Below are 25,046 nucleotides of genomic sequence, written 5' to 3' on the forward strand. Positions count from 1 at the left end.
CCTGCTAAATCTGGGGCTGGGCCAAGCCAGAGCTGCGAGCCAGAAACTTACCCAGGTCTCCCGTGTAGGTGAAAGGGACCCAACTACTTGAGCCTGATGCTTTCCTGGTGTGCAGTAGCAGGAACCTGGAACTAGGAGTGGATCCCGTATCTAAACTCAGGCACTCTGATCTGGGGTGCAGGCATTTCAAGAGGCCAACCTTTTGTTTTAAGATTTATTTGTGGCCTGCGCCGTGGCTCACTAGGCTAATCCTCCGCCTTGCGGCGCCGGCACACCAGGTTCTAGTCCCGGTTGGGGCGCCGGATTCTGTCCTGGTTGCCCCTCTTCCAGGCCAGCTCTCTGCTGTGGCCAGGGAGTGCAGTGGAGGATGGCCCAGGTGCTTGGGCCCTGCACCCCATGGGAGACCAGGAGAAGCACCTGGCTCCTGCCATCGGATCAGCGCGGTGCACCGGCCGCAGCGCACTGGCCGCGGCAGCCATTGGAGGATGAACCAACGGCAAAGGAAGACCTTTCTCTCTGTCTCTCTCTCTCTCACTGTCCACTCTGCCTGTCAAAAAATAAAAATAAAAAATAAAAAAAATTATTTGTTTATTTGAAAGGCAGAGACAGAGAAGGAGAGAAAAAGAAAGAGAGAGATCTTCCATCCACTGGTTCATTCTCCAGCAGTTGCAATAGCCAGGGCTGGGCCAGGCCAAAGCCAGGAGCCTGGAGTTCTGTCCTGGTCTCCCAAGTGGCAGGGGCCCAAGAACCTGGACTTTCCCAGGCACATTAGCAAGAAGCTGGATTGGAAGTGAAGCAGCCAGGACTTAAGCCAGTGTTTGTATGGGATGCCCATGTCTTGGGTGGTGGCTTAACCTGCTGCACCTCCATTGCACCACAACGCTGGCCCCTCAGGCAGTCAGTTAACCACAGTGCCGAGCGCCCACCTCTCTCCTGCTCTTCACCGTGTGGCACAGCAAAATGTCCCAGGCTCATCCTGCCCTAGCCCTGTCACCAGCCGGGCCTTCGGGGACACCTGGTTCCTGTCAGTGAGAGTGAGCTCTCTTGACTTTCAAATGTTGAAAAACCATTTAAAATGTTTTAGAACACCATTCAGGCCAAATAAAACACACTTGCAGGCCTACAGCTCGCCAGCCTGGAGCCTTCGGATCGCACGGTTTTCACTGGGCACAGAGAGGCGTGAGCTGGCACCTGACGGTCACTGCCAGCAGCCGGTGTAGGCAGGCGTGGGTGTTTCGTGACCCGGGTGTCAGTCACACGCAAGACAAAGCCGAGCAGTCCCTTGCCCACAGTGATGGAAACCAAACAAACCCCCTTATCATCACCCCTCCCTGTTTGTTCAACAAGTGGAGACCTGCTTCATTTTATTTTTACAAGATAATGTACTCCCAGCAAATAGTAACCGGCTGTTGTGTTTGTCCATTGGATGATTGTTCGGCTCGGCTGACAGTGCATTTATCTGGAAGGACTGTTTCCCTGCCATGCAGTGAACTCCTAAGTGATAAAGCTGCCGCGAAAACAAAAGGAACAAAAGCAGCAGAAATGAACAAGCTGGCTCCTGGCCTCCTTAAAGACGGTCTGTAAGGAGATTAAATGCATGCCACCGTCTCGGGTCACCTGTGCTCCGCCCCCCTTCAGCCACTCATGCAGACTCTAGAAAAGAGGCGATCAGACAGTAGGGAGAGGCAGAATAAGCAGGGTTGTTTTTTTTTTTTTTCTTGAAGTTTTATTTTTTAGAACTGTATTTATTTGAAAGGCAGACCACTGGTTCACTCATGAAATGCCCACAACAGCCAGGGATGGGCCCGGAGCCTGGAACGCCATCCAGGTCTCCCACGTATGTGGGCAGCAGAAACCCAAGTACTCGAGCCGCCTCCTCCTGCCTTCCCAGGGTGTGCTTGAGCAGGAAGCTGGAAATGCAGTGCACCTGGCACTCCAAAGTGGGGAGGGGGAGTGCGTGTGTCCCAAGTGTCTTCAGCGCTACACCAAACACCGGCCTCTTGTTTTGTTGTTGTTGTTGTTCATAAATAATTATATCCACGCGTGGGACACAATATGATGTTTGAGGACGTTTGCAGTGATCGAATCAGGGTGATTAGCATTTTCATGCATCACCTCCAAAATTTGTCACCTCCCACTTCACCTCTCTGAAACATACAATGTTATTAACTGCTGTCACCTGAGGGAAGTACAGTAGAACCCCAGAAACTCAGAGGAGGTGATCTTGTCATTCACACTGATACAAAAACACAATTATGCTCTTGCTCTTTTTGTCATGTAAATTTTTTATTTGACAGAGTTAGACCGTGAGAGAGAGAGAAAGGTCTTCCTTCTGTTGGTTCACTCCCAAATGGCTGCTACGGCTGGCGCTGAGCCAATCTGAAGCCAGGAGCCAGATGCTTCTCCTGGTCTCCCATGGGGTGCAGGGCCCAAGCACTTGGGCCATCCTCCACTGCCTTCCCGGGCCACAGTAGAGAGCTGGACTGGAAGAGGAGCAGCCGGGACTAGAACCCAGCACTGTAAAATATTTTTAAATTTTGCAACCAAAAACATCTCTGGATAGCACATAGTAGCATATAGTTATGGTACCACGTTCAAGCCACACTGGAAGGTAGTAATTTTTATATGGGATGGAAAATGTCTTCAATGGGCAAGGCTTTTGTCTTTCACTTTAAAATTTTTTTCGGTGTTTAAATTCACCTTTTTATTTGGCAGGGACTGATGTTTCAGACCACAAATCTGCTCTCAACAGGCATATTTTCTCGCTAATTATTAACCTCCTTTACTGTTTATTAACTTTAAAAGCCCTCCAGTAAAAACACTGCTGGCTAAAATTGCCTTCTTGTTGGGACAAGGAAAGGTCAGAGTGTCCAAAGCAGCTGATGGTATCAACCACGCGTAAAAACGACACGCTCCGTGGGCTCTGTAAGCCTCAGAATGTCGCTGCGTGGAGTTTCGGCTGTGCCCACGTCGTCTTCTGTTTCGATCGCGATAGTGCCTTTCACACACTTAGTCAGTAGAACAGGCCCAGCACCGGCCATGCGCATCTCTGGCCCGAGCTGGGTCTGGAAGCCGGAGGGGATCTCAGCGCAGGTGTCTGAGCCGAGGACCAGCCTGCGCATGCTCGTTCCACACCCCCGCCCCGCCGTGTGGCCCCAGCCAACTCTCGCTAAACCCCAGGCCCTGGTCCCTGCAGCCAGCGAGTCCAGCTTCTTCAGTACCCCTCCTCCCACTCCCGGTTGTCGCATCTTTCACTTCTCTAGCCAGCCCCCAGGCAGGATGATTGTCTTAGACTTCTTGACATTTAGACAAAGTGCGTGATTGAGGAAGCTTCCCTTTATCAAAAGAGAAGCCTGGGGCCCGTGTGGCATAGCTGATTAAGCCAGGGCTTGGGATGCCTGCTCCCGTGTTGGAGTGCCCGGTTCGAATCCCGGCTATTCCATTTCCGGTCCAGCGTCCTGCTCTGGTGCTGGAGGGGTGGGGCGGCAGTGCTGGTTTCGCTTGACTCCCTGCCACTCATACGGGAGGCCCTGCTGGAGTTCATGGCTCCTGGCTTCAACCTGACTGTTGGAGTTGTAGGCGCTTGGGGAGTGAACCAGCAGATGGACGTCTCTGTCTCTCCTTCTCTCTTTCTCTGTCTCCCTCTGTTACTGCCTTTCAAATAAATAAATCTTTAAAAAAGAGAGAGTGTGTGTTCCAGGGGGATTTCTCAGCAAAGCGGACATAGGTGAGGAATATTTTCCTCTAGGCTAGAGATAATGGTAATAATCTAGATAGTTTTGTCATAATGAAAATTGCTTGTCCCCTAACACTGATCTATTAACTAGCTCCATGAAACTAACTTCATAATATTTACCTTGGTTTTACAATATAGTCAAGAGACTTCTGCAGATCATTTAAAAATCATGAAAATAATTTATGCTTATGTAAACAACAACAACAACAACAAACAAACCTTGGAACCACAGAAGAATGAATGTAGGATGGAAAGACAGCCTGTCTTGCCCTTCTCTCTCCCTTCTCATTCTCCCAAACAGCTGCGTCCCAGGGTACTTGTGGCCTTATAGAAGGACAGGTGCAGGTACTTCACAAAGCTCGTGGAAAATAGAGTTCAGAGTCAAGGTTTGATATAAAACATATTTGAAATCATATTTACAAGGGATCTTTTTAAAATTTATGAAAATGTGTATTATGGAGAGACTATGCATGGATTTCAAAAACTTTTGCACAAAAATAAAGAACCTTTTAATTTCATTTTCCCATGAACCCTCTGATGTAAGTGCCATTCTATTCTATGTTCTGTCATTTCCTGTCCTGTACTTGATGGTATATCTTGGACATCTTGTCATGTCGATGCACACAGATACGCTGCCTTTTTAATGTTCACAGCATTTCATCATCTGAGTGTGGGATGAGGCCCCCGTGGCTCACTGAACTTCTTCCCTGTTACTGGACATTCGGGTTTGTCCAGGGGCCGATCATGTACACACAAAGCTTTGCGCATTTCAGGGAATGTTGGGGACAGGAAGTGCGGTTCCCACAAGTGGGTCGTGGGGAGTAGTGATCAGAGTCCAGTCATACTTCAGCTCTTGGGTGAAGACCCACAGGTTCTAGCTGCTGAAGCCGCATGCTGGCCCCTGGCTCAGGTCGTGTGCCTCCAAAGGGCTGTGACACATTCCATCATCTGTTAGGCTGGCCGGTTGTGGGCGGTGAGGTGTATAGGACACCCGGTGGCTCCCCAGCCACGTGCTGGTTAGGATGTCTCCTTTGCTGTATGACGGGCCCCGTGGCAGGCTGTCAGGTGGACTCCCAAGCCACTTAAGCAGATATTTACAAGGCCCCCGGATTGTGGTGCAAACAGGAAAGGTCAAACCCATCTCTCAAGTCCATTCCAGTAAGGACAAATCGCTGCGCTGTCCTCACAGCAGCTGGTCTCCTTGAAGGACAGCACTCAGGATGGGCTCGGTTTCAGCTTCTGCTGCTGCTGGCAGGTGGTTTCAGCCACGGAGGGAGGCGCCAGTGCTATTGGCTTAGCATAATTGTCATCCCTGCAGCTGTGGTCACTGTGGTCATGTGTTGATTACCCATGCATCAGGGTACTGAGAGTAAACTGACAGCCACCAGAAAAAAAAAAAAACTCCTTTTTGATTGCTCAGTGCATCCTCCATGGTAAATGCTCCTGGTTGGGCATTAATATGGAGCCCCAAGACCCTCAAGCTCCTGCCCACTTCTGCAAGTACAGTGTCTGTCTCTTTTCCAAATGATCTTTCATTCCTGCACCTTCCAGACTCCTATTAGAGCAGCTATTTGCTCCTAACTGCAGATGCATGCATGTCTCAGGTCCTTTCTCCCTCCATACAAAGTGAACCACCCAAGGGCCCCTCTTGAAGCTCTGCCCACAGGGCAGGTTCCTCCCCCCCCCACCGCCCCCGTTGTCCTCAAGGTCTCTGCTGTGAGTGGGAATGCTGTCTGCTGGACATCCATGTCCAATCAGTGCCAGCCTCACCGGCTGACCCATCTGTGTGCCAGTCTGCAGGCTTCTCTCCTCCATCATTTGGAAACTCCCACTTGAGCTGGACACCCAGGCTGAAGGAGTGACAACAGTGACATGGGAGAAGGGACCGCCTCTCTTTATAACTTGCTCATTCCCTCCAACCTGCTAGGGCCTAATCCCTCGTAGGGCAGTCAATGGCCACCACACACCCATGGAGGCTTGTGACAGGGTATCCCTCTCACCCATCTCCAGGTTACCTAAGCATTTGATACCCCATGGTCAGGTACTCTGCTCATGCCCTGTGACGTGGCTGGAGCCAGATACCTGTAGCAGGATTGGATACCCTGGGTCACGCCCCCGGAGTGGCAGGCAGCTGTGATCGCTGGGAAGTCCTCTCTTGCTCTGGGTGCTCCTGAGTGTTGGCAGCCTTCCATGACGCTTGGGCATTAGAGCAGTGTCCTCCAGGGAGGTGAGTGCTGCCCCACCAAGAGCTATCGCTGCCTTTACCGGTAGGGAGATACAAGGTGCAACACGGTCCTTCGCTGTCCTTAGAGACGATGGGGGCTGACGTTTGACCTAGAGGTTAACGTGCCAGTTAAAGGTCCCCACATCCCGTATCCTGGCTCTGGCTCCTGATTCCAGATTCCTGCCAGTGCAGACCCTGGGTGGCAGTGGTGACAGCTCAAGTAGTTGGGTCCCTGCCACCCTTCTGAGAGACCTGCATTAAGTTCCCAGCTCCTGGCTCCTGCCATTCAAGGCATGTGGGGAGTGAACCCGTGAATGGGAGTGCACTCTCCCCTCTGTCACCCCGCCTCCACATTTCATTCTCTCTCTCTCTCTCTCTCTCTGACTCTCAAAATAATAATAATAATAATAATAATAAAGGAAAAAAGGACAAGAGGTTGATTTAGGGCCTGCCTGATGGTACAGCAGGCTAAGCCACCAATTCAAGTACTGACGTGCCTGGGAAAGCAGCAGGTGATAGCCCAGGTACTTGGGCCCCTGCCACCCCGTGGGAGACCTAGATGGAGTTCTAGGTTCCTGGCTTTGGCCTGGCCCAGCCCTCGCCCTTGTGGCTATTTGAGGAGTGGAAGATACTTATTCTTTCCCTCTTCCTCCCTCCCTCCTTCCCTCCCTCCCTCCCTCCTCTTTTTCTGTCACTCTGCCTTTCAAATAAATAAGTCTTTTAAAAAGAGGCTGTTCCAACATGACCAGGGCCATTAGATGCCCAGAATGTCACATACACTGCATTCCACAGAGGCGTTTCTCCTCCCCCCGGCACCCGAGTGTCTTCATTGAGGTGCAGAGAACTTGCCGGATCTGCTCACCAGGAGGTCCAGTTGGCGTGATGCTATCAGTGCAGTGCAGTGCAGGCTGTTCCGTGGACTGTGACAGAGCCAAGTTCCCTGTGCACACTGCACTGGGACAAGAGAGCGTGGGTTAACCTTGGCCTCGGGCAGGGCAGTGAACGTGAACCGCTCTCGATCCTGCCTACTGATTGGGATTGGAAAGAACGCAGTCGTCCAATCAGTGGTTGCGTGTCAAGTGCCCGAGACCGTGGATGACTCCTCCAGCGAAGTGACGCGTCCAGCCCAGCAATGGACCGTGGTGGCTGCTGACTGTCAGGGGTTTGGTGGCCCGCCAGCCCTGCGTCCTTTCTCTGACGGTGATGCTCATCTCCGCAGTGTCACCTGGGGTCTGATTTTGCTATATTTTTAAATAATTTTTAAAATATTTATTTATTTGAAAGGGTTACAGAGAAAGGAGGAGAGAGAGAGAGATCTTCCATCTGCTGGTTCACTCCCCAGATGGCCGCAACTGCCAGGGCTGGGCCTGCAGGAGCTAGGAGTTTCTTCTGGGTCTCCCACATGGGTGCAGGGACCCAAGCATTTGGGCCACCTTCCACTGCTTTTCCCAGGCCTTGAGCAGGGAGCTGTATTGGAGTGGAGCAGCCAGGACTCAAAGAGGCGCCGTATGGGACGCTGGTGTCACAGGCGGCAGCTTTGCCCACTGTGTCACAGCACAAGCCCCCTGATTTGCATGCTGTTTTGATCAGCGGAAGGAGAGGCAGCCGCAGGGACTTCTGTTGGACCCCTCCTGCCATCTGGCTCGTACTCCATAGCTCCTCGGACCAATGCGAGCGTTTTCCAACCACCAAGCGCCACTCTCCAGCCTTGCTCTTGGGAGTGTAGGGAACGATCTCTAGGGCCGCCACTTGGACCTGCTAGGCAAGACTCTGCTGTGAGGCAGTACTTGAACCTGGGGGTGAGGGATCGTGGGTGCCGGCTTGGACCTGTAGCACAGCCCTCGAAGGGTCTGAGTGCCTCCCTCCCCTGTCCCTGTGGTTAAAGGGTGCAGCTCCTTCGGGAAATGTTTGCAGCTCCTTGTGGGGGCATCGCGGACGCCTTCTTCAGATGAGTCAGCAGTAGCAGGTTGGTCCATCGTTGACTTAGATCTAGAAACTGGATGAGGAAGTGCAGTTTCCCGTTCCAGCGCTTGACGTCAGCCTTCTGCCTGTCGCCTTGTGATGCAAGCCCAGGGTTGCACCCGCCAGCTGCCCTTCTCTCCCCACTACGGGAACCTTGTGATGAGTTCCTGTCTGAAGAAAGAAAGCCTCGTCTGGCCTCCCGTGGTGGGAATTAGGTACACCCTGCCTCCCTGGAATCTCACCTGTCCCACTGGAACCAGAGAGCTCAGCTCACTGGTAGCGTCTCCAGCCCACTGAGCCCAAGCATGTCCCTGCAGCCCCCAGGGGCCAGCCCCCGCAAGATGCAAGCCCATGCCGGTGACCTCCTCCTGCTATTTCCAAGGAAATGGCCAGCGGCTGCGTTCTGCCACCCCCCATCCTGTTTTCCCTCTAACATCCCAGCCCCTGGAGTTCCCCAGCCTTCTCGGCGTGGTGCTGAGCGCATCCCCACATGTCCCACTTGGCTTCTGCCAGCAACCTATTTAGGACTGTCCCCAGGAATCCTTGTGAGGAATTAAGCCCCAGGCCATGGGCCAGCGCTGCCACGGCCACAACTTTCCCTCTGCCCAGCCGTGTGTGCACCACTTGCATGGTGCAGCACCCTTAGGACTCGGGGTCTCATCCTTCTCTGGGGACGGTTGCTGCTCCAGCCAGAACCCCCCCACAGAAGGGGACCTACTACCCCCTCAGCCTGTGTCGGCACAGTACTTGACATCCCTCTCTCATGGGGACATCAAGTGGGGCATCTGAGGCTGCCTCCTAAAATGAGGCGCTCCGCGAGGGCAGCAGGGTACGCGCCGCCTCCCGTGGCCCAGAGGGAACTTGGAGGTTTCAGACTCCCAGAGCTCCTCCCCCGCCGGTGTCCCTAACTCCAATCCCAGGATTCTTCACTTTCCCCGCCATAGCCCTGACTTTGGCGAAAGAGCCCGGGGTGGGGGTGGGCGTGGGCTGAGAGGCTGTGTCTTGTCATCTTTGTGGCTGTGCTGCTTTTCTAATCTGGAGACCACTTTCCGGCTCGGGATCCTGTGGCTGCAGGAGCTCGTCTTGGGCCCCTGACTCCTCCAGTGGACTGGGAGCTAACCTGGGCCCCCTCCTGCGGTGGCCTCCTAACTACCAGTCGAGTAAGGCAGCCCGCACCTCGCCCGGAGCCCAGCAGAGCAGAGCTGCAGCTGCAGCCCACCAAGGCCTCCTCCGGCCCCCTTCCCCCAGCCGCCACGGGGTGAGGGTGGGGTGGGGGCTGACCTGGTCCCAGAACTCCCTCCTGAACTCTGTAAGCCATGCCCCGCGCTGGGAGCAGCAGGTTCAGCCCATGCAGTGTCTGAGACAAAAGACAGTGGCATTTTTTTGGGGGAAGTGATACCAGACAGCAGGAGTGGGGAACAGGGAAGGGGGCAAAGCCCCAGCAGGGGCCCTGGGTTGTGCTGCGCTGCCCTGAAGTCCCTGGGAAGGGCAAGGAGGAGGTGAGAGCAGCGCCAGGCTCTAGGCTCCGTTCTGCTCCAATGGCAACTGCACAAGTCTAGGTCACTAAGACCCAGAGTCAAGTTCAAAGACGTTTTTATTTTTTTATTTATTTTTACTTGAAAGGCAGAGAAAGACAAAGAGAGATCTTTGGTCTGCCGGTTCACTCCTCAAGTGCCTGCCACAGCCCAGGCTGGGTTAGGCTGAAGCTAGGACCCCAGAACCCAGTCCAGGTCTCCCAGTGAGTAGCAAGCATCCCAGCACTTGAGCCAACAGCTGCTGCCCCCCAGGGTTTATCTGCTTCTGGCTCCTCGGGAATCAAGAGCCAGAGGCAGGTACTGAACTCCGATATTAGACATAGCATCTTGATCGCTAAGAAGAGCGCCTGCCTCCCATTTTTCCACTTTTGATAGAAACACAGGTCCATAAATATTTTACTTTTAGCCTTAACCAAATCAGTAATGTAAGGGTGGTGACCAAGGGCCACTCTTGTGGCTGTAGTGTCAGAGCCTCATGGAAAGTGAACAGCTCCCAGCCCTGGCTCGCCAGTGCTGTAGAGGCCGCCGGCCTGGAGCTGTCGGATCACCCTTGTTTCCAAGAGAATCCCGTCAGTGTTGGAAGGCAGCATTTCCTGACCAGTGGGTGCTGGCAGCTTGTACAGGAGCCTTCAAAATCCTGTGAGCTAGCCGGCGCCGCGGCTCACTAGGCTAATCCTCTGCCTAGCGGCGCCGGCACACCGGGTTCTAGTCCCGGTCGGGGCGCCAGATTCTGTCCCGGTTGCCCCTCTTCCAGGCCAGCCCTCTGCTGTGGCCAGGGAATGCAGTGGAGGATGGCCCAGGTGCTTGGGCCCTGCACCCCATGGGAGACCAGGAAAAGCACCTGGCTCCTGGCTCCTGCCATCGGATCAGCGCAGTACGCCGGCCGCAGCGCGCCAGCCGCAGCGGCCATTGGAGGGTGAACCAATGGAAAAGGAAGACCTTTCTCTCTGTCTCTCTTTCTCACTGTCCACTCTGCCTGTCAAAAAAAAAAAAAAAAAATCCTGTGAGCTAAGCAGGCCAGACGGATGGCCTTCGAGGGCGTGGGGCCTGAGCTTATCACAGCCTGGGTGGCTGACACAGACGCAGGGCTGATGGCAGATAGCGGAAGGTGTCCACGAGAGAGCTGGAATGTTCCCAGATGCGCCGGGGAAACCAAGGAGAGCTCAGGTTAAATTTAACACCAGCAACACCAAGTCTTTTTTTTAAAGTCAGAGAACAGGTTTCACTTAGCGGCAAAATGTGGGGCGTCGGCATTCAATACACAGAGAGAAAATAAATGGGAGACCAAAATAAGAGGGCAGCAAAGGTGCGAACTTTAAACCTGAGCAGCATACCTGAAGGTGGCGCTAATGGCCTGCGAGGAACCCCCCCCCCGCCCCCCAAGATTGAGCTGGTATGAAGCAATGTACTGAGAAATATGACCAAGGCCTGAGACCTTGGTTTCCCCAGCTCTTCAGCGGGGAGGCTTTCTGGTTAACCGAGTCCTGAGCTGTGTCTCTGTAGAGCGCCCTAGCAGGGTCACTTGTATGTTAGCGCCTGTTGAGTAAGCCTGCAAACCCTTCTCCTGGCGTGTTGCCTGGTCCTTCTCATCCAGTGCCTCTGCGTGTCTCTAAGGAAGTCCCCTCAGTGTGGTAGCAGACGTGGAAACCCTCACGAAAGCAAGCATTCACCGTGTCGGAGCCGGAATCCCACCCTCGGTGCAGACCTCAGTGGACCCACCGCAGCCTGGTTTCAGGCCCAGAGTGCTCCCTCTGAGTTCCACCCGCGAGCTCTGAGGGTGGTGGAGGCAGCCAAGGGAGCAGGAAGGTGGTTAGAGACGCTGGCTCCGGGTCTCCCCACGCGCCAGCTGTGTCCCCAGTGAGGTCGCATGCCCCCGGTCCTGCAGGCTGCGGCCCTGTCCTCTGGTCACTCGACTTCCCAGCAGCGTCAGGCACGCCCACCACTTCCTCCTTCCAGGGTCCGCCCACCCGAGGTGTCCCGCTGTGCTGTTGTCTCTTGTCTTTGGAAGACCTCTTTCTTGGTCTCTGCTTCCTCCCCATCCAGCGCGTGGCTGGCACAAGACTCTGAACGCCTTCACCCCTCGCTCCTGCTCCCCTCTCACCTGCCTGTGGCTTTCCTTACTCTCCTGCTCGCTCCCTGCTTCTCCAGCGTCGGCCACCCTGACCCCTGTCCACTCAAAGGGCCAAAACCCTGCCGTTTCTTCCCCAAAACTTGCTCTTCCTCTTGGTGGCAGCATCTTTGTCGGCGCCATTGTCCGAATCTTCGTGTCTTTGCCCGTCCTTGTCCCCTGCCTCCGGTCTGTCACTACATCCTGTTTATTCGGATAATAAAACATAAAACAGTACCAACTCCACACTGGTCAAAGCCACCGTCCTCTCTCGGCTGTCCCTAGGCTTTGGCCTGGTCTCCTGTCGTCCATTTTGTCTTCTTCCAAGCCATCCTTTATCCTGCTACCGCGGTGAGTTCATAACAACCAACAACCTGAATGGTAGCGTATCATGGCCTGCTGAATTCCCTTTCGGTGGATTCCCATTGCACTTCTTATAAATTTCTTTTTAAAAAAAAAAAGATGTATATATTTGAAAGGCAAAGTGGCCGGTGCCGCGGCTCACTAGGCTAATCCTCTGCCTGCAGCACCGGCACACTGGGTTCTAGTCCTGGTCGGAGCACCGGATTCTGTCCTGGTTGCTCCTCTTCCAGGCCAGCTCTCTGCTGTGGCCTGGGAGTGCAGTGGAGGATGGCCCAGGTCCTTGGGCCCTGCACCCGCATGGGAGACCTGGCTCCTGGCTTCGGATCGGCACAGCACGCCGGCCATAGTGGCCATCTCGGGGGTGAACCAAGAGAAAAGGAAGACCTTTCTCTCTGTCTCTCTCACTGTCTAGTCTGCCTGTGAAAAGAGAAAGAAAGAAAAGAAGGAAGGAAGGGAGGGAGGGAGGGAGGGAGGGAGGAAGGAAGGAAGGAAGGAAGCTAAAGTAATGGGGAGGGGGGAGAGAGAGAGAGAGAGAGAGAGAGAGAGAGAGAGATCAATCTTACATCTGGTGGTTCTTTTCCCAAATAGCTACAACAGCAGGGCTGGACCAGACCAAAGCCTGGAACCAGGAGCTCCTTCTGGGTTTCCCACATGGGGGCAAGGACCCAAGCACTGCTGCTGCTGCTCTCCCAAGTGCATTCCCAAGCAGAGAGCTGGGTTGGAAGCAGAGTGGCCGGCACTCAAACCAGAGCTCCTTTATGGGATGGCAGTGTTGCAAGCAGCAGCTTAACCCACTGCTCCACAACACAAGGCCCTCCAGGACCTGTCCATTTTCTGTCTAGCTGGCCCCAGTTCTCCCAGCTGGACCGCACGCCACACTGGCTTTCGGCTTCTTAAGTGGCCCAAGTTCTCTCCTGGCTGGGGGCCAGTCACCCTGCCTGGAAGGCTGCTGCCTGTCCCTCCGCCAGCAGCCCTGCCCGTGGTCTCCTCACACCTTACTCACCCTCAGCTCTCAGCTCAAGGTCATTTCCACAGGGCCCGTTTCCTTGAGGCGGCCTAACCTGGTGAACACAGCGGGCCTATTGGTAGCTGTTCCTCTGTTTGCTGCCTGAGTCCTCTGTCTCACCCCCCGCGTGTCTCTGGTGCCTAGAGCGGTGTGTGAGGCAGGCTGGGTGCTGCACAGATGCCTGTCAGGTACCTGAGTGCGGCCAGGGGCTTCAGGCACCAGCTCTCTGCTGCCCTGGTCACCTGGAGTCCTGCCCACCTGGAGGAGCTAAGAATTTATTTTTAAATACTTACAATTAGGCCGGCGCCGCGGCTCACTAGGCTAATCCTCCGCCTTGCTGCGCTGGCACACCAGGTTCTAGTCCTGGTTGGGGTGCCGGATTCTGTCCCGGTTGCCCCCCTTCCAGGCCAGCTCTCTGCTGTGGCCCGGGAGTGCAGTGGAGGATGGCCCAAGTGCTTGGGCCCTGCACCCCATGGGAGACTAGGATAAATACCTGGCTCCTGCCATCGGATCAGCGCAGTGCGCCGCCGGCAGTGCGCCAGCCGCGGTGGCCACTGGAGGGTGAACCAGTGGCAAAGGAAGACCTTTCTCTCTGTCTCTCTCACTGTCCACTCTGCCTGTCAAAAAAAAAAAAAAAAAAAAAAAAACTTACAATTTACTGTTTCAACCATTGGTTAGGATTTAGACTTGGAGATTCGCCTGTCTCAATTAAAATGATTCTGGAAGGAAGTTGAGAAATGCTGTTAGCCATTTGAAATCATAAGAAGTTGTCTTATGCAGAAGGATAAGAGACAGCGGCTCGCCACGTGGAACGCCTGGAAGGAGTTCCAGCCTCCTGGCTTTGGCCTGAGCCAGCCCCTGCTGTTGGAGCCACTTGGGGAGTGGGTGGGAGATTCTCATTCATTCTCTCTCTCTCTCTCATTCTGCTTTCAAATAAATAAAATATATTTTTAGAAGAGAGAAAGACAGTAGCTTAAACATCATGTGACAGCTTGTGTGGCTGGAGACGCTGCAAGCGCTGGGAGGATGATTTGACGATCCACATCACAACCTTACGCTATCTGAAGAACTGGCCGTGGTGTGGTAAACCAGCGCCTTCGTGGTCCCAGCAGAGCAGTGAATATTGCAATCCTTTTGGAAAGCGGCTCGATCATCTCCATTCAGAGCCCTGACGCCATGTTTCGGGGGCTCTAGGGCTGCCCAGCCGACTTCTTTCTCAGTCAGTTTAACGGCTGCTTCCTGGCGTCTTCGCTGGGCCGCCCCTCACCCTCAGACCAGGATCCCTTGACCTGCTGTCACGTTTGTCGAATCTGTGATTGCTTCCCAAGTGTCTGTCTCCCCTCCCAGGCTCTCAGCTCCTTGAGAGTAGGGACAGTGCTCACGTCGTGTGTGTCCTTGGGTTCAGTGCAGTACCACGTGTACCTAAAGATACATAAATACTGTTGAATGAAAGGAATAGAGAAAATCGGGCTGAATAAAAATAGAGTTACTCCAAAGATTCAGTAGTTACTTTTACAGGGAGGTTAATATGCTTCTGACACTGTCCCATGTGCTTTATGTCCCTGCTGCACTTGAACTTCCTACTCTTGCAGATGGAAAACAGGTCTAGAAGAATTCACTGACTTATTCAAAGTTAAGGCCAGCTAGCTTTTAAGTTGTTCATCAAAACCTTATCTATAATAGCCATTGACCGGGGACCGGTGTTGTGGCACAGCGTGTTAATCCACCACCCATATCGGAGCACTGGTTCAAGTTCTGTCTCCTCTGCTTCTGATCCAGCACCCTGCTAATATACCTGGGAAAACAGAGCGGAGGTGGCCTCAAGTTCTTGGGTCCCTGCCACTTACATGGGAGACCTGGAAGGAGTTCTAGGCTCTTGGCTTTGACCTGGCACAACCCAGCCAATGTGGCCATTTGGTGGAATGAACCAGTAGACCAAAGATCTCTTTCTCAGTCTCTCCATCACTCTACCTATCAAATAAATAAATTTTTAAAAAAGATAGCCAATTACTGGAAAGAACCTACATGTTATATGAATAGAATATTGTACAGTTATTAGAATCTAGATTTTTCTTTTCTTTTTCTTTTTTAGATTTATTTAATGAGCATAAATTTCCAAAGTACAGCTTATGGACCACAATAGCCTCCTCCCCACCCCCCCGTGTCTTCCCTCCCATCCACAACGCTCCCCTCTCCCACTCCCTCTTCCCTTCCCCTTCACATCACAATTAATTTTCAATTATCTTTATATACAGAAGATCAATTTAGCATATGTTAAGTAAAGATTACCACATTTTGCTCCCACACAGAAACATAAAGTGTAAAATACTATTTGAGTACTAGTTATAGCATTAATTAAACACCTAAGAGTAATTGTGTATTAATTACAGAGCTCAACCAATAGTTTTAAGTAGAATATAAAATGCATCTTTTGCATTGTTGTGGCTTCCCCCGGACCTCCCTCCCTCCCGTGGCCCTCCCCTCACCCACTTCCTCTCCCCTCTCCCCCCTTCATCACGTTTCATTTTCGGTTACCTTCATATACCGAAGATCAATTTAGTATATACTAAGCAGGGATTTCATCAGGTTGCACTTGTGGGGAGCAGCTCGGACTGGACTGAGTTACTGGAATTAGGACTTATTCTGTGCATCTGCTCTCCCACAACATGGCGCTGGGAGAGAAGAAAACAGCTTCTACACAGCTGCCTCCAGTTCAGCCAATAAACTGTAGGACTTGCTCCTGATTGGAGGAGAGCAGCGTACTCGGCGTGTGGGCAGCCGAGTTGGGATTGGCGGAGGAGGACTATAAAGGAGGAGAGAGACGGCATGCACCAGGAACATCTAAGGGGAACATCTAAGGGGAACACCTGTGCAGCCCCCGAGAGAGCCGGCCGGCGGTGTGCCGCTCCCCTGCGGAAGTGGGGAATGTGGCAGGGGGAACTGCCCTTCCACGGAGGTGGAAGGGACAGTAGCCAACCCGGGAAGAACCAGCGGCAAACCCAGGGAGGGCCGAGCAGACAAAAGAACAGCGCAGGGTCCTGTGTCGTTCCTCCACGAAGAGGGGGAGCGACATAATGGTGCCGTGACTCGGATAGGAAACTTAGGACGGATTAGGAAACTTAGGAGGGAAGAAACGGGAAGAACTGGAAAATATCGGAGAGAGAGACTAGCAAACAGCCTAGGGAAAAGCCGGACGAAAAAGGTGCCGGAAGGAGCTATTGAAAGCCTAGGCATAGACTCAGATACGGACTACGGGGGGAAGCTGGGAGAAATCTCTAAGGTCGAAAGCGAAAGTGAAAGCTAGAACAAACAGACTCGGATGCGGATTGTGGGGAGAGGCCAGGAGAAATGAGGGAGGAATATTGTTGGAAGAAAGCTTGGGGAAACATACCGGGTAGAGAAAAATGTTAGGGAAATTGAAGCCGCGGGGGGCAGGCCGAGGGGGAGACGAAAGCCACTTTGGGATTCTCAAGTTAGCCCGGGAATAAGGGGCGAAAAGTTGAAACCAGAAGCGGAAACGTAAGCCAGATTGGGATCCGTCTGATTAGCCCGGGGAGCAAAGGACGGGAAGCCAAATCGTGGGGCGGAGACGTGAACTGGGTTGAATTCGCCAGGTTAGCCCGGGGAACTTAGATTGAATGCTAGTGGCGGAGACGTAAGCTACGCTGTGTGACTCGTGGAGGCTGCCGCGCGCAGACAGAGCATGCGGGGCTCAAGTAGATAGGGAACGCTGGGCTAGTGCGAAGCCACGCAGATGAGAGAGGCGCGGGCTGAAGTGGCTCAGAGCCGGAAAGCCCGGGGCGGGCGCCAGGAAGCCGCGGGGATAAGAGAAACAGAAGTTTAGAAGTAAAATGAGAGAAATAGGAATGTTGGCAGACAGAAGTAAAATGGGAGAAATAGGAATGCCCGGAGATAGAGAAAGAGAGAAATAGAAAGGCCTCCCCACAATACTGCAATGAGAAGGCTTGGATTCGGTCTGCCTGATTAGTGAGGTGATGAGCACCTGCGGGCGGCTAGCAGCTTATGCGCCGCAGGTCACCGAAGACAGGCACGAATTAACATCAATAAGGCCTCCCCACAACACAGCAATGAGAGAGCTTGGATTCGGTCTGCCTGATTAGTAAGGCGGTAAGCACCAGCAGGCAGCTCGACCAGAGTATGAGCTGCAGGTCACCGAAGATAGGCACGAACCAACACTAATAAGTCTCCCCCACAATATGGCAATGAGAAGGCTTGGATTTGGTCTGCCTGATTAGTAAGGCGGTAAGCACCAGCAGGCGGCTCGACCAGAGTATGAGCCGCAGGTCACCGAAGACAGGCACGCATCAGCGCCTAAAAACCTCCTCACAACATGGCGAAGAGAGGACCCGGATTCGGTTTGCCTGATTGATAGGACTTGTAAGAACCTGTGGCAACTCTAGCAAGTAGAGCAGAGTGTGTGCCGCGGGACACTGAAGACAGGCGCGTATCAACGCCAAAAAATAAAAAGAAAGGGGGATCTGTGGGGAGCAGCTCGGACTGGACTGAGTTACTGGAATTAGGACTTATTCTGTGCATCTGCTCTCCCACAACATGGCACTGGGAGAGAAGAAAACAGCTTCTACACAGCTGCCTCCAGTTCAGCCAATAAACTGTAGGACTTGCTCCTGATTGGAGGAGAGCAGCGTACTCGGCGTGTGGGCAGCCGAGTTGGGATTGGCGGAGGAGGACTATAAAGGAGGAGAGAGACGGCATGCACCAGGAACATCTAAGGGGAACATCTAAGGGGAACACCTGTGCAGCCCCCGAGAGAGCCGGCCGGCGGTGTGCCGCTCCCCTGCGGAAGTGGGGAATGTGGCAGGGGGAACTGCCCTTCCATGGAGGTGGAAGGGACAGTAGCCAACCCGGGAAGAACCAGCAGCAAACCTGGGGAGGGCCGAGCAGACGAAAGAACAGCGCAGGGTCCTGTGTCGTTCCTCCACGAAGAGGGGGAGCGACATAATGGGGCCGTGACTCGGATATGAAGCCTAGGCAGGGCTCAGTGTCTTTCCTCCACAAAGAGGGGGAGCAACAGCACTCACACAACCGAACCAGGTATAGGGTATTGTTCGACTAGTAGTGTTGTTTTTGAGTTTCATAGTTAAACATATTAAGGACAGAGATCCTGCGAGGGGAGCATGAACCCAGTGACTCCCGTTGTTGATTTAACAATTGGCACTTTTATTTATGACGTCAGCAATCACCCGAGACTCTTGCTATGAGCTGTCTAGGCTATGGAGGCCCCTTGAGTTCACCAACTCTGAACTTGTTTAGTCAAGGCCATATCACAGTGGAGGTTCCTTCCTCCCTTCAGAGAAAGGCGCCTCTCTCCTTGATGGCCTGATCCTTCTGCTGGAGTGTTGTTCGCCAGGATCCTTCATTTAGATTGTTTTTTGCCACCGTGTCATGGCTTTCCATGCCTGCGAGACTTTCATGGACCTTTTAGTCAGATTCGAATGTCCCAAGGGTTGATTCTGAGGCAGGAGTGCTGCTTTGGGCATTTGCCATTCTATGAGTCTGCTGTGTGTCCTGCTTCCCCCGCAGGATCATTCTCTCCCTTTTGATTCTATCTTTCATTATTTGCTTACACTGGTCTTATTTGTGTAATCTCTTCGACACTTACCCTATCTTTTTGATCAGTTGTGTATTTATATTTGTCTCTTTACCAAGTGTGCTGGCATTGGTACCTGCCTCCTTGGTAAGATTGAGTTGAAATCCCCTGGCACATTTCCAGTTCCACCATTGGAGGTAGGTCTGAGTGAGTATGTGCCGTCCTATATATCTCCTCCCTCTCTTATTCCCACTCCCATGTTCCACAGAGATCAATTTTCTGTTAATTTTTAAACACTTAAGAATGGTTGTGCATTGATTGCAGAGTTCAACCAGTGGTCTTGTGTAGAGCAAACCGAGCAACAACAACAACAACAAAAATACTAAAGGAACAAAATAGTAAGTTTTTCCTCAACAGTCTAGACAAGGGCTGCTCATGTCATTGTCTCTCATAGTGTCCATTTCACTTCAATGGGTATCATTTTAGGTGCTCGTTTAGTTGCCATCAATCAGGGAGAACATGTGATATTTATCCCTTTTGGACTGGCTTATTTCACTCAGCATGATGTTTTCCAGCTTCCTCCATTTTGTTGTGAATGCCCGGATTTCGTTGTTTTTTACTGCTGTATAGTGTTCCATAGAGTACATATCCCATAGTTTCTTTATCCAGTCATCCGTTGATGGACATTTAGGTTGATTCCATGTCTTAGCTATTGTGAATTGAGCTGCAACAAATATTGAGGTGCAAATGGCTTTTTTCACCCCTTTAATTCCATTTGGGTATATTCCAAGGAGTGGGATGGCTGGGTCCTGTGGTAGTGCTATGTTCAGGTTTCTGAGGACTCTCCAGACTGTCTTCCATAGTGTCTTTACCAGCTTGCATTCCCACCAACAGTGGATTAGTGTCCCCTTTTCTCCACATCCTCGCCAGCATCTGTTGTTGGTTGATTTCTGTATGTAAGCCAATCTAACCGGAGTGAGGTGGTATCTCATTGTGGTTTTGATCTGCATTTCCCTGATGGCTAGGGATCCTGAGCATTTTTTCATGTGCCTGTTGGCCATTTGGATTTCCTCTTTTGAAAAATGCCTGTTAAGGTCCTTGGCCCATTTTTTTATTGGGTTGTTTGTTTTGATTCTGTGGTGTTTTTTGATCATTGTGTAGATTCTAGTTGTTAGTCCTTTATCTGTTGTGTGGTTTGCGAATAACGTCTCCCATTCTGTTGGTTGCCTCTTCGCTTTCCTGACTGTTTCCTTTGCTGTTAAGAAACTCTTCAATTTTAGGTAATCCCATTTGTTTATTTTATCTTTGAGAATCTAGATTTTTCAAAAGGTATAGAGTAGCGTGGCATGATGGGTGTAATAAGTGTATATTGTCCCATTCAGACCGATGTGACAGTGCCCTTCACCTGCCACGGAGGTACCCCTTGCGTGGGATGCAAGGTCACAGCTCTTTCAGGGCATCTGAGCTGTGTTAGGGTGGCTCAGGGGAAGCTGGACAGAGCGCATGACCGCGGTGCTGGTGAGTGGGGCACGAGCGCCCGAGGAAGTGAGAGACATCCAGTGTGTCGAGGAGGAGTTGGGAGGTGGTGAGGCTGCAGAGGCCAGCGGAGCCGAGCGAGGCGGCAGCCGTGCCCTGCCGTGAGCGCTGCCAGTTTGGACGCGGCAGGTTTGACGGTGCCAGTCTTGGCACTCAGAGACGGGTGAGGGACTGCAGTGGAACTGAAGCCGGTTTCGTATGCAGTTTGGGTTTGAAAAGTTGACAGGGGGTACAAGCGAGGACTAGATGCAGAACGTGGAGGATTAAAAGATTCTAAGGTTCGAAGTCTGTGGGTGGAGTCAGTACCGAGAGTGAAAGCAATGCCTGGGGCCGCTGAGATCTGGGAGCCAAAGGAGCCCTCTGCTTTTTGCTAATTCTGTCAGAAAGCTACTGGGTGCCCCTTTGACTTGGGTTGTTGGCTTGCTGTTTGAGATATCCAAGCCAGTGCAATAGTCATCAGAGGGCTAGGGTGCCCTCTGGAGGGTCTGGATGCAGTACCCACCACCCACTCGGGACTCCAGCTTCCTCTAATGCACATCCGGGTGGCCGTGATGATGGCTCCCCCATGGGAGACTTGGTTGAGTTTCTGGCTCCCAGCGTCCAGTTTTGACCTGGCCCAGTCCCAGCTGTTGTAGGCATTTGGGGAATGAACCAGCAGATACAAGCTCTCTGTGTCTGCCTGTCTCTCTCTGTTTCTCAAACATATTTATAATTGATATATATATATATATATGTGTGTGTGAGTGTGTGTAGCTATCAGTAGGTAGGAAGATACATACATACATACATGTATATATACATAGATGGAATAAAATAGTAGTTTTATCCTGTGACATCTGGACAGTGTTAATTTTGGGGAAAAGCTTTTAGGTACAGTAACTTGAATGTGGCATTTTATAGCTTGGGGTACCCTCTGTTCTAAGACCCAGATGTCACTAATGGACTGCTATGGTTGGAATGATCTTGGCCTCTCCAAAATTCATGTTGAAGCTTAACCCTGAAGGCACAGTATTAAGCGGTGTGGCTTTCTCTGTGAAAGAGACCCCAGTGGAAAGAAGTGACAATCAGAGAAGGGTGTAGTTTTCTCTGAAGGGAGGAGAGAACTTCCACTTTGCTAATGGCCTTGTCTTAATACTGACGGAGATTGTGGATTCAAAAGCCTTTCATAGCCATAGCAGCTCATGTCAAGAGCCTCGGGTGATCAATGACGTCATACATAAGAGTGTTAATTGTTAAATTAACAACAGGAGTCACTGTGCACTTACTTCCCATGTAGGACCTCTGTCCTCAGTGAGTTGTATTATGAGAGTTAACTGTAAAACTTGCCCTCAAACATTGTGTGTGTATGTCTGCAAATTGTTGAAATCTTTACTTAGTATAGAGTTGGTCTTCTGTGTATAAAGTTAATTAAAAAATGAATCTTAATGAAGAATAGGAATGGGAGAGGGAGGAGGTGAGGTGTGTGTAGGGGGTATGGTGGGAAGAATCACTATATTCCTAAAGCTGTACTTATGAAGTTTGTACCCATTAAATCAAAGATTTCTTTGGGGGGGGGGAAAGAGATGTGGCCTTTGGGCGGTGATTGAGGCCTGAGGGCTTTGTTCTCTTGGTAACTGGCCTTGAGGGTGGAGGAGGGCTCCCTCGCCCCTCTGCCTTTGGCCGTGTGAAGCCCAGCAGCAGGCGCCATCTTGGAGGCAGAGAGCTGCTCTCAGCAGACGCCAGGGCAGCACCTGGGCTTGAACTTCTCAGAACAGTCAAAAATACATCTGCACCCTTTATAAAGTGCCCAGCCTGAACAACTTCAGTGCCGCAGCACAAAAAGACTTAAGATACTGGCTTAAGGATCCTGTGGAGGTTTGCTACTGTTTCGCCAAGTGTAATCTCCGGAGGTAGAATGTTACGTCCTGAGGATATGGAGGGATCTTACAAAGAAACTGAGAAAGTCGATGTTTTCAGTGTCTCCCTAGCAGGCGGCTTTTATTCTTCCCGCCCTTGCAGAAGTGCTGCAGAATGCAGTTCAAGAACTTCGTTTTTCTCCTCCCATCTTTTATCACTTAGGGAATACACGCATTCCTGTGATTAATACCTCTGGCAACACATTGAGTTGCCTGGAGAAACTGGGGGAAACAAACCAAACCAAACAGATGCCTGGTCCCTGCTTACAACCGAAAATGTGGAAAACAGTGTCACGCAGACGCTTATGGGGAGTGACTGTTTAATGGGCACAGATTCAGTTTTGCAAATGAAAATGCTGTTCCTAGCAGCCTTGGGTATAACAGGCGGGAAGTGAGAGCAACCCTAGTGTTCACTGAGAGACACGTGAGTGGATAAGCCAAATGACGTACACATACGGTGGAACGTTATTCAGCCTTAAGAAGGAAGGAGATCCTAACACATGCTAACTCAGGGATGACGCTTGAGGACATTACGGTGAGTGAAATAAGCCACTTACAAAAAGACAAATGCTGTATCATTCCACCTCTGTGGGGAGCCTAGCGTAGCCAAAATCATAGAGACCAAAAGAATGGTGGTTACCAAGAGCTCAGGGGAGGGGGCAATGGGGAGCCAGTGTTTTGCAAGTGAAAAGCATTCTAGAGATGGATGATAGTGATGGTTATGCAATAACACGACTGTACTTGATACCATGGAACTAGACGCTTAACCATCATTAGGATGGTAAATTCTCCGTCCCGCGCTTTGATAACAATATCTCAAATGGGCAGAAGGAAGCTAATATGACAAAGTAACACATGACTCCAAGATTCTTATAGAACATAATCTGGTAACACTATCAAAGAAGAATTGGAGAGAGATGTGCCAGCTGTTCAAATCACACCATAACTAAAGCAGATACTAATAGTGATCTGTTAGAGCAAGGAACAAGGATGGGTACCCCAGAGACAATCCATGATTGATATGTTTCTCTGTGAAATTGTTTTATTTCCTTAGCACATGAAAAAAGAGAGACCAGTGCCTAGCTGGAGTTTTTCTGGTAGGATTATGTACTGAGGGGTCAGCAAGCTGACTCCCAGATCTCTCTCCGCCAAAGCCAACATTCTCGCTGCCTTTTCGCCACACACACTTGACAGCTGCGTCTGATTGAAGAGGCTTCCTTGTTTTTCTGTTTTGAAAATGCTTCATCAGCTAGGGAGCGTGTTTACTCATGCATTCACAGCTCAGTGTGGAAAGCCTGGTGTGCTGGGGTGCAGCCAAGGAGGGAACACAGCTCCCGATGCCTTGTTTCTTAGATGCTACTGAATTCGTCTGTTGCATGTGTACCCAGAAGACATGAAACAATGAACTGAATGATGATTACCGAATAAGAGTTGCGTATTTGTCATTGAGTGACTCTGAAAGAGGCATAGTTTGGGAGGGCTTTGAGACATGAGGGACACAGGGCACTGAACCACCTGGGGGCATCACGGAGACCTCCTTGGGAAGGGACATCTGCTCAGCGCCTGGAAGACTGGCTTTGCACAAACTGCTCTGCTTTCTTTCCTAGCCTTGTCATGCTCCTCCTTGCCTCCACCATCCACCTGAGTTAGATTTTTTCATTTACAAGCTACCAACAAATGGCTCTGAAGAGGAGGAAGAGGGACATTCCAGCCTCCTTCAATCCAAGAAGCAAAACTCTGAACAGACAAGCAGCTTTCTTTTTTCTCAAGTTTATATTTTTATTGATTTTTTTTTTGAGAGGCAGAGAGAGCACACAAAAGCTCTCATTCATTGATTCACCTTCCACATGCCCACAACAGTCTGAGCTGGGCCAAGCCAAAGCCAGGAGGTAGAAGCCCAGTCCTGGGTCTCTCATATGGGGAACAGGAACCCAACTACTTGAGCCGTCACTACCACCTCCCTGCATGCACGTTAGTGGGAAGCTAGGATCAGGACCCAGAGCTGGGAAAAACAAACCCAGGTGTGCCAGTGTGGGACCGCCGTGTTCCACACCGCGTCTTAAATGCCGTGCTATGCCCCTGTCCCTAGTGTGCTTCTGTTTTATTGGAGTAATGTTACAGCTGCCTTTCAGAGCTCAGACTGAGCCCCTTGCTTTGTGTGTTTCCAGCAACTCAAGCATCCCAACCTCGTCAACCTCCTGGAAGTGTTCAGGAGGAAGCGGAGGCTTCACTTGGTGTTCGAGTACTGCGACCACACGGTGCTCCACGAGCTGGACCGACACCAGCGGGGGTAAGTGAGCGTGCCTCGCACACGAAGCATCGTCAAGATAAGGCAGTGTCTGCAACACACACTGCAGTCCAGGTCCTCAGCGGAGAGAGGACCAAAGGGGCTGCGAAAGGGATCCCAGGTAGTCGTTTTCATGAAGACACTCTCAGCAGCATTGTCAAATTGAACTTGACTTTGCTATCGCCTTGTCTCTGCATTAGATGTGGTCTGGGTGGCCAGGAAAGAAAAGGAAGGATGCTAACGATCCCATGACTCAAGGAAGAGTCCCACAGCAATGGCTGATAAGAAGGTCAAGGCTAAAACAAGCACGGTGTTTTATCTGAACCAACGTGGGTGTCTGTTCTGGGGAATTAGGACTCCTCTGGTTGCAAGTGACGAACACCCAAGTGATGTAGGCATAGTTGGCTGTTACTGGGGAGGATGGGAGTGACTCTAAGGGCTCCACTAATCTCACACACATCTCTCTCTCTGGCATACGCAGTATGTTTGTGTGCCTTAGAAGAAGGCTTGGTTAACAGAGCCTTTGTCTGAAGGAAAATCAGAAATAAAAAAGGAGAGGAGGGTCCCTTCCTCAAGTGAAGGTAGCCCCTTCCAGGGTGTGCAGAATTCAGGCTGGCTGATTGCAGCTCCTACTCACTCCTTGGCTGCAAGTTTTCAGGCAAGACACCCAAGTGATTGTGTTCCCTCTCCCTCTTCGTCTCCTGCTACCTCTTTTCTCTCACTGTGTTGGCTTCAATCTTCCCTGCAAACAAACTTCCCTTATAAGGTGGAGGGGATGTGTGTGGCATGGGATAGAAAGCAGTAGAAGGGAAAAATCCAAAACAGA

At 51.5% G+C, this 25,046-nt stretch overlaps 1 protein-coding gene across 9 annotated transcripts in view; it reads left to right on the top strand.

The window, feature by feature from the left end:
- Positions 1-25,046, top strand: part of CDKL1 (cyclin dependent kinase like 1) — a 69,501-nt gene that overhangs the window by 13,258 nt on the left and 31,197 nt on the right. For all 9 annotated transcript variants that reach the window (XM_089309733.1, XM_051822825.3, XM_051822827.3 and 6 more), the window contains one exon: positions 24,102-24,223. In XM_089309733.1, the coding sequence (XP_089165859.1) occupies positions 24,102-24,223 (122 nt within the window). The remainder of the gene's footprint in view (positions 1-24,101; positions 24,224-25,046) is intronic.

Source organism: Oryctolagus cuniculus, chromosome 12, assembly GCF_051225735.1.
Source record: "Oryctolagus cuniculus isolate XC-2025 breed Fujian yellow rabbit chromosome 12, ASM5122573v1, whole genome shotgun sequence".
In the NCBI taxonomy this organism is placed as follows: domain Eukaryota; kingdom Metazoa; phylum Chordata; class Mammalia; order Lagomorpha; family Leporidae; genus Oryctolagus; species Oryctolagus cuniculus.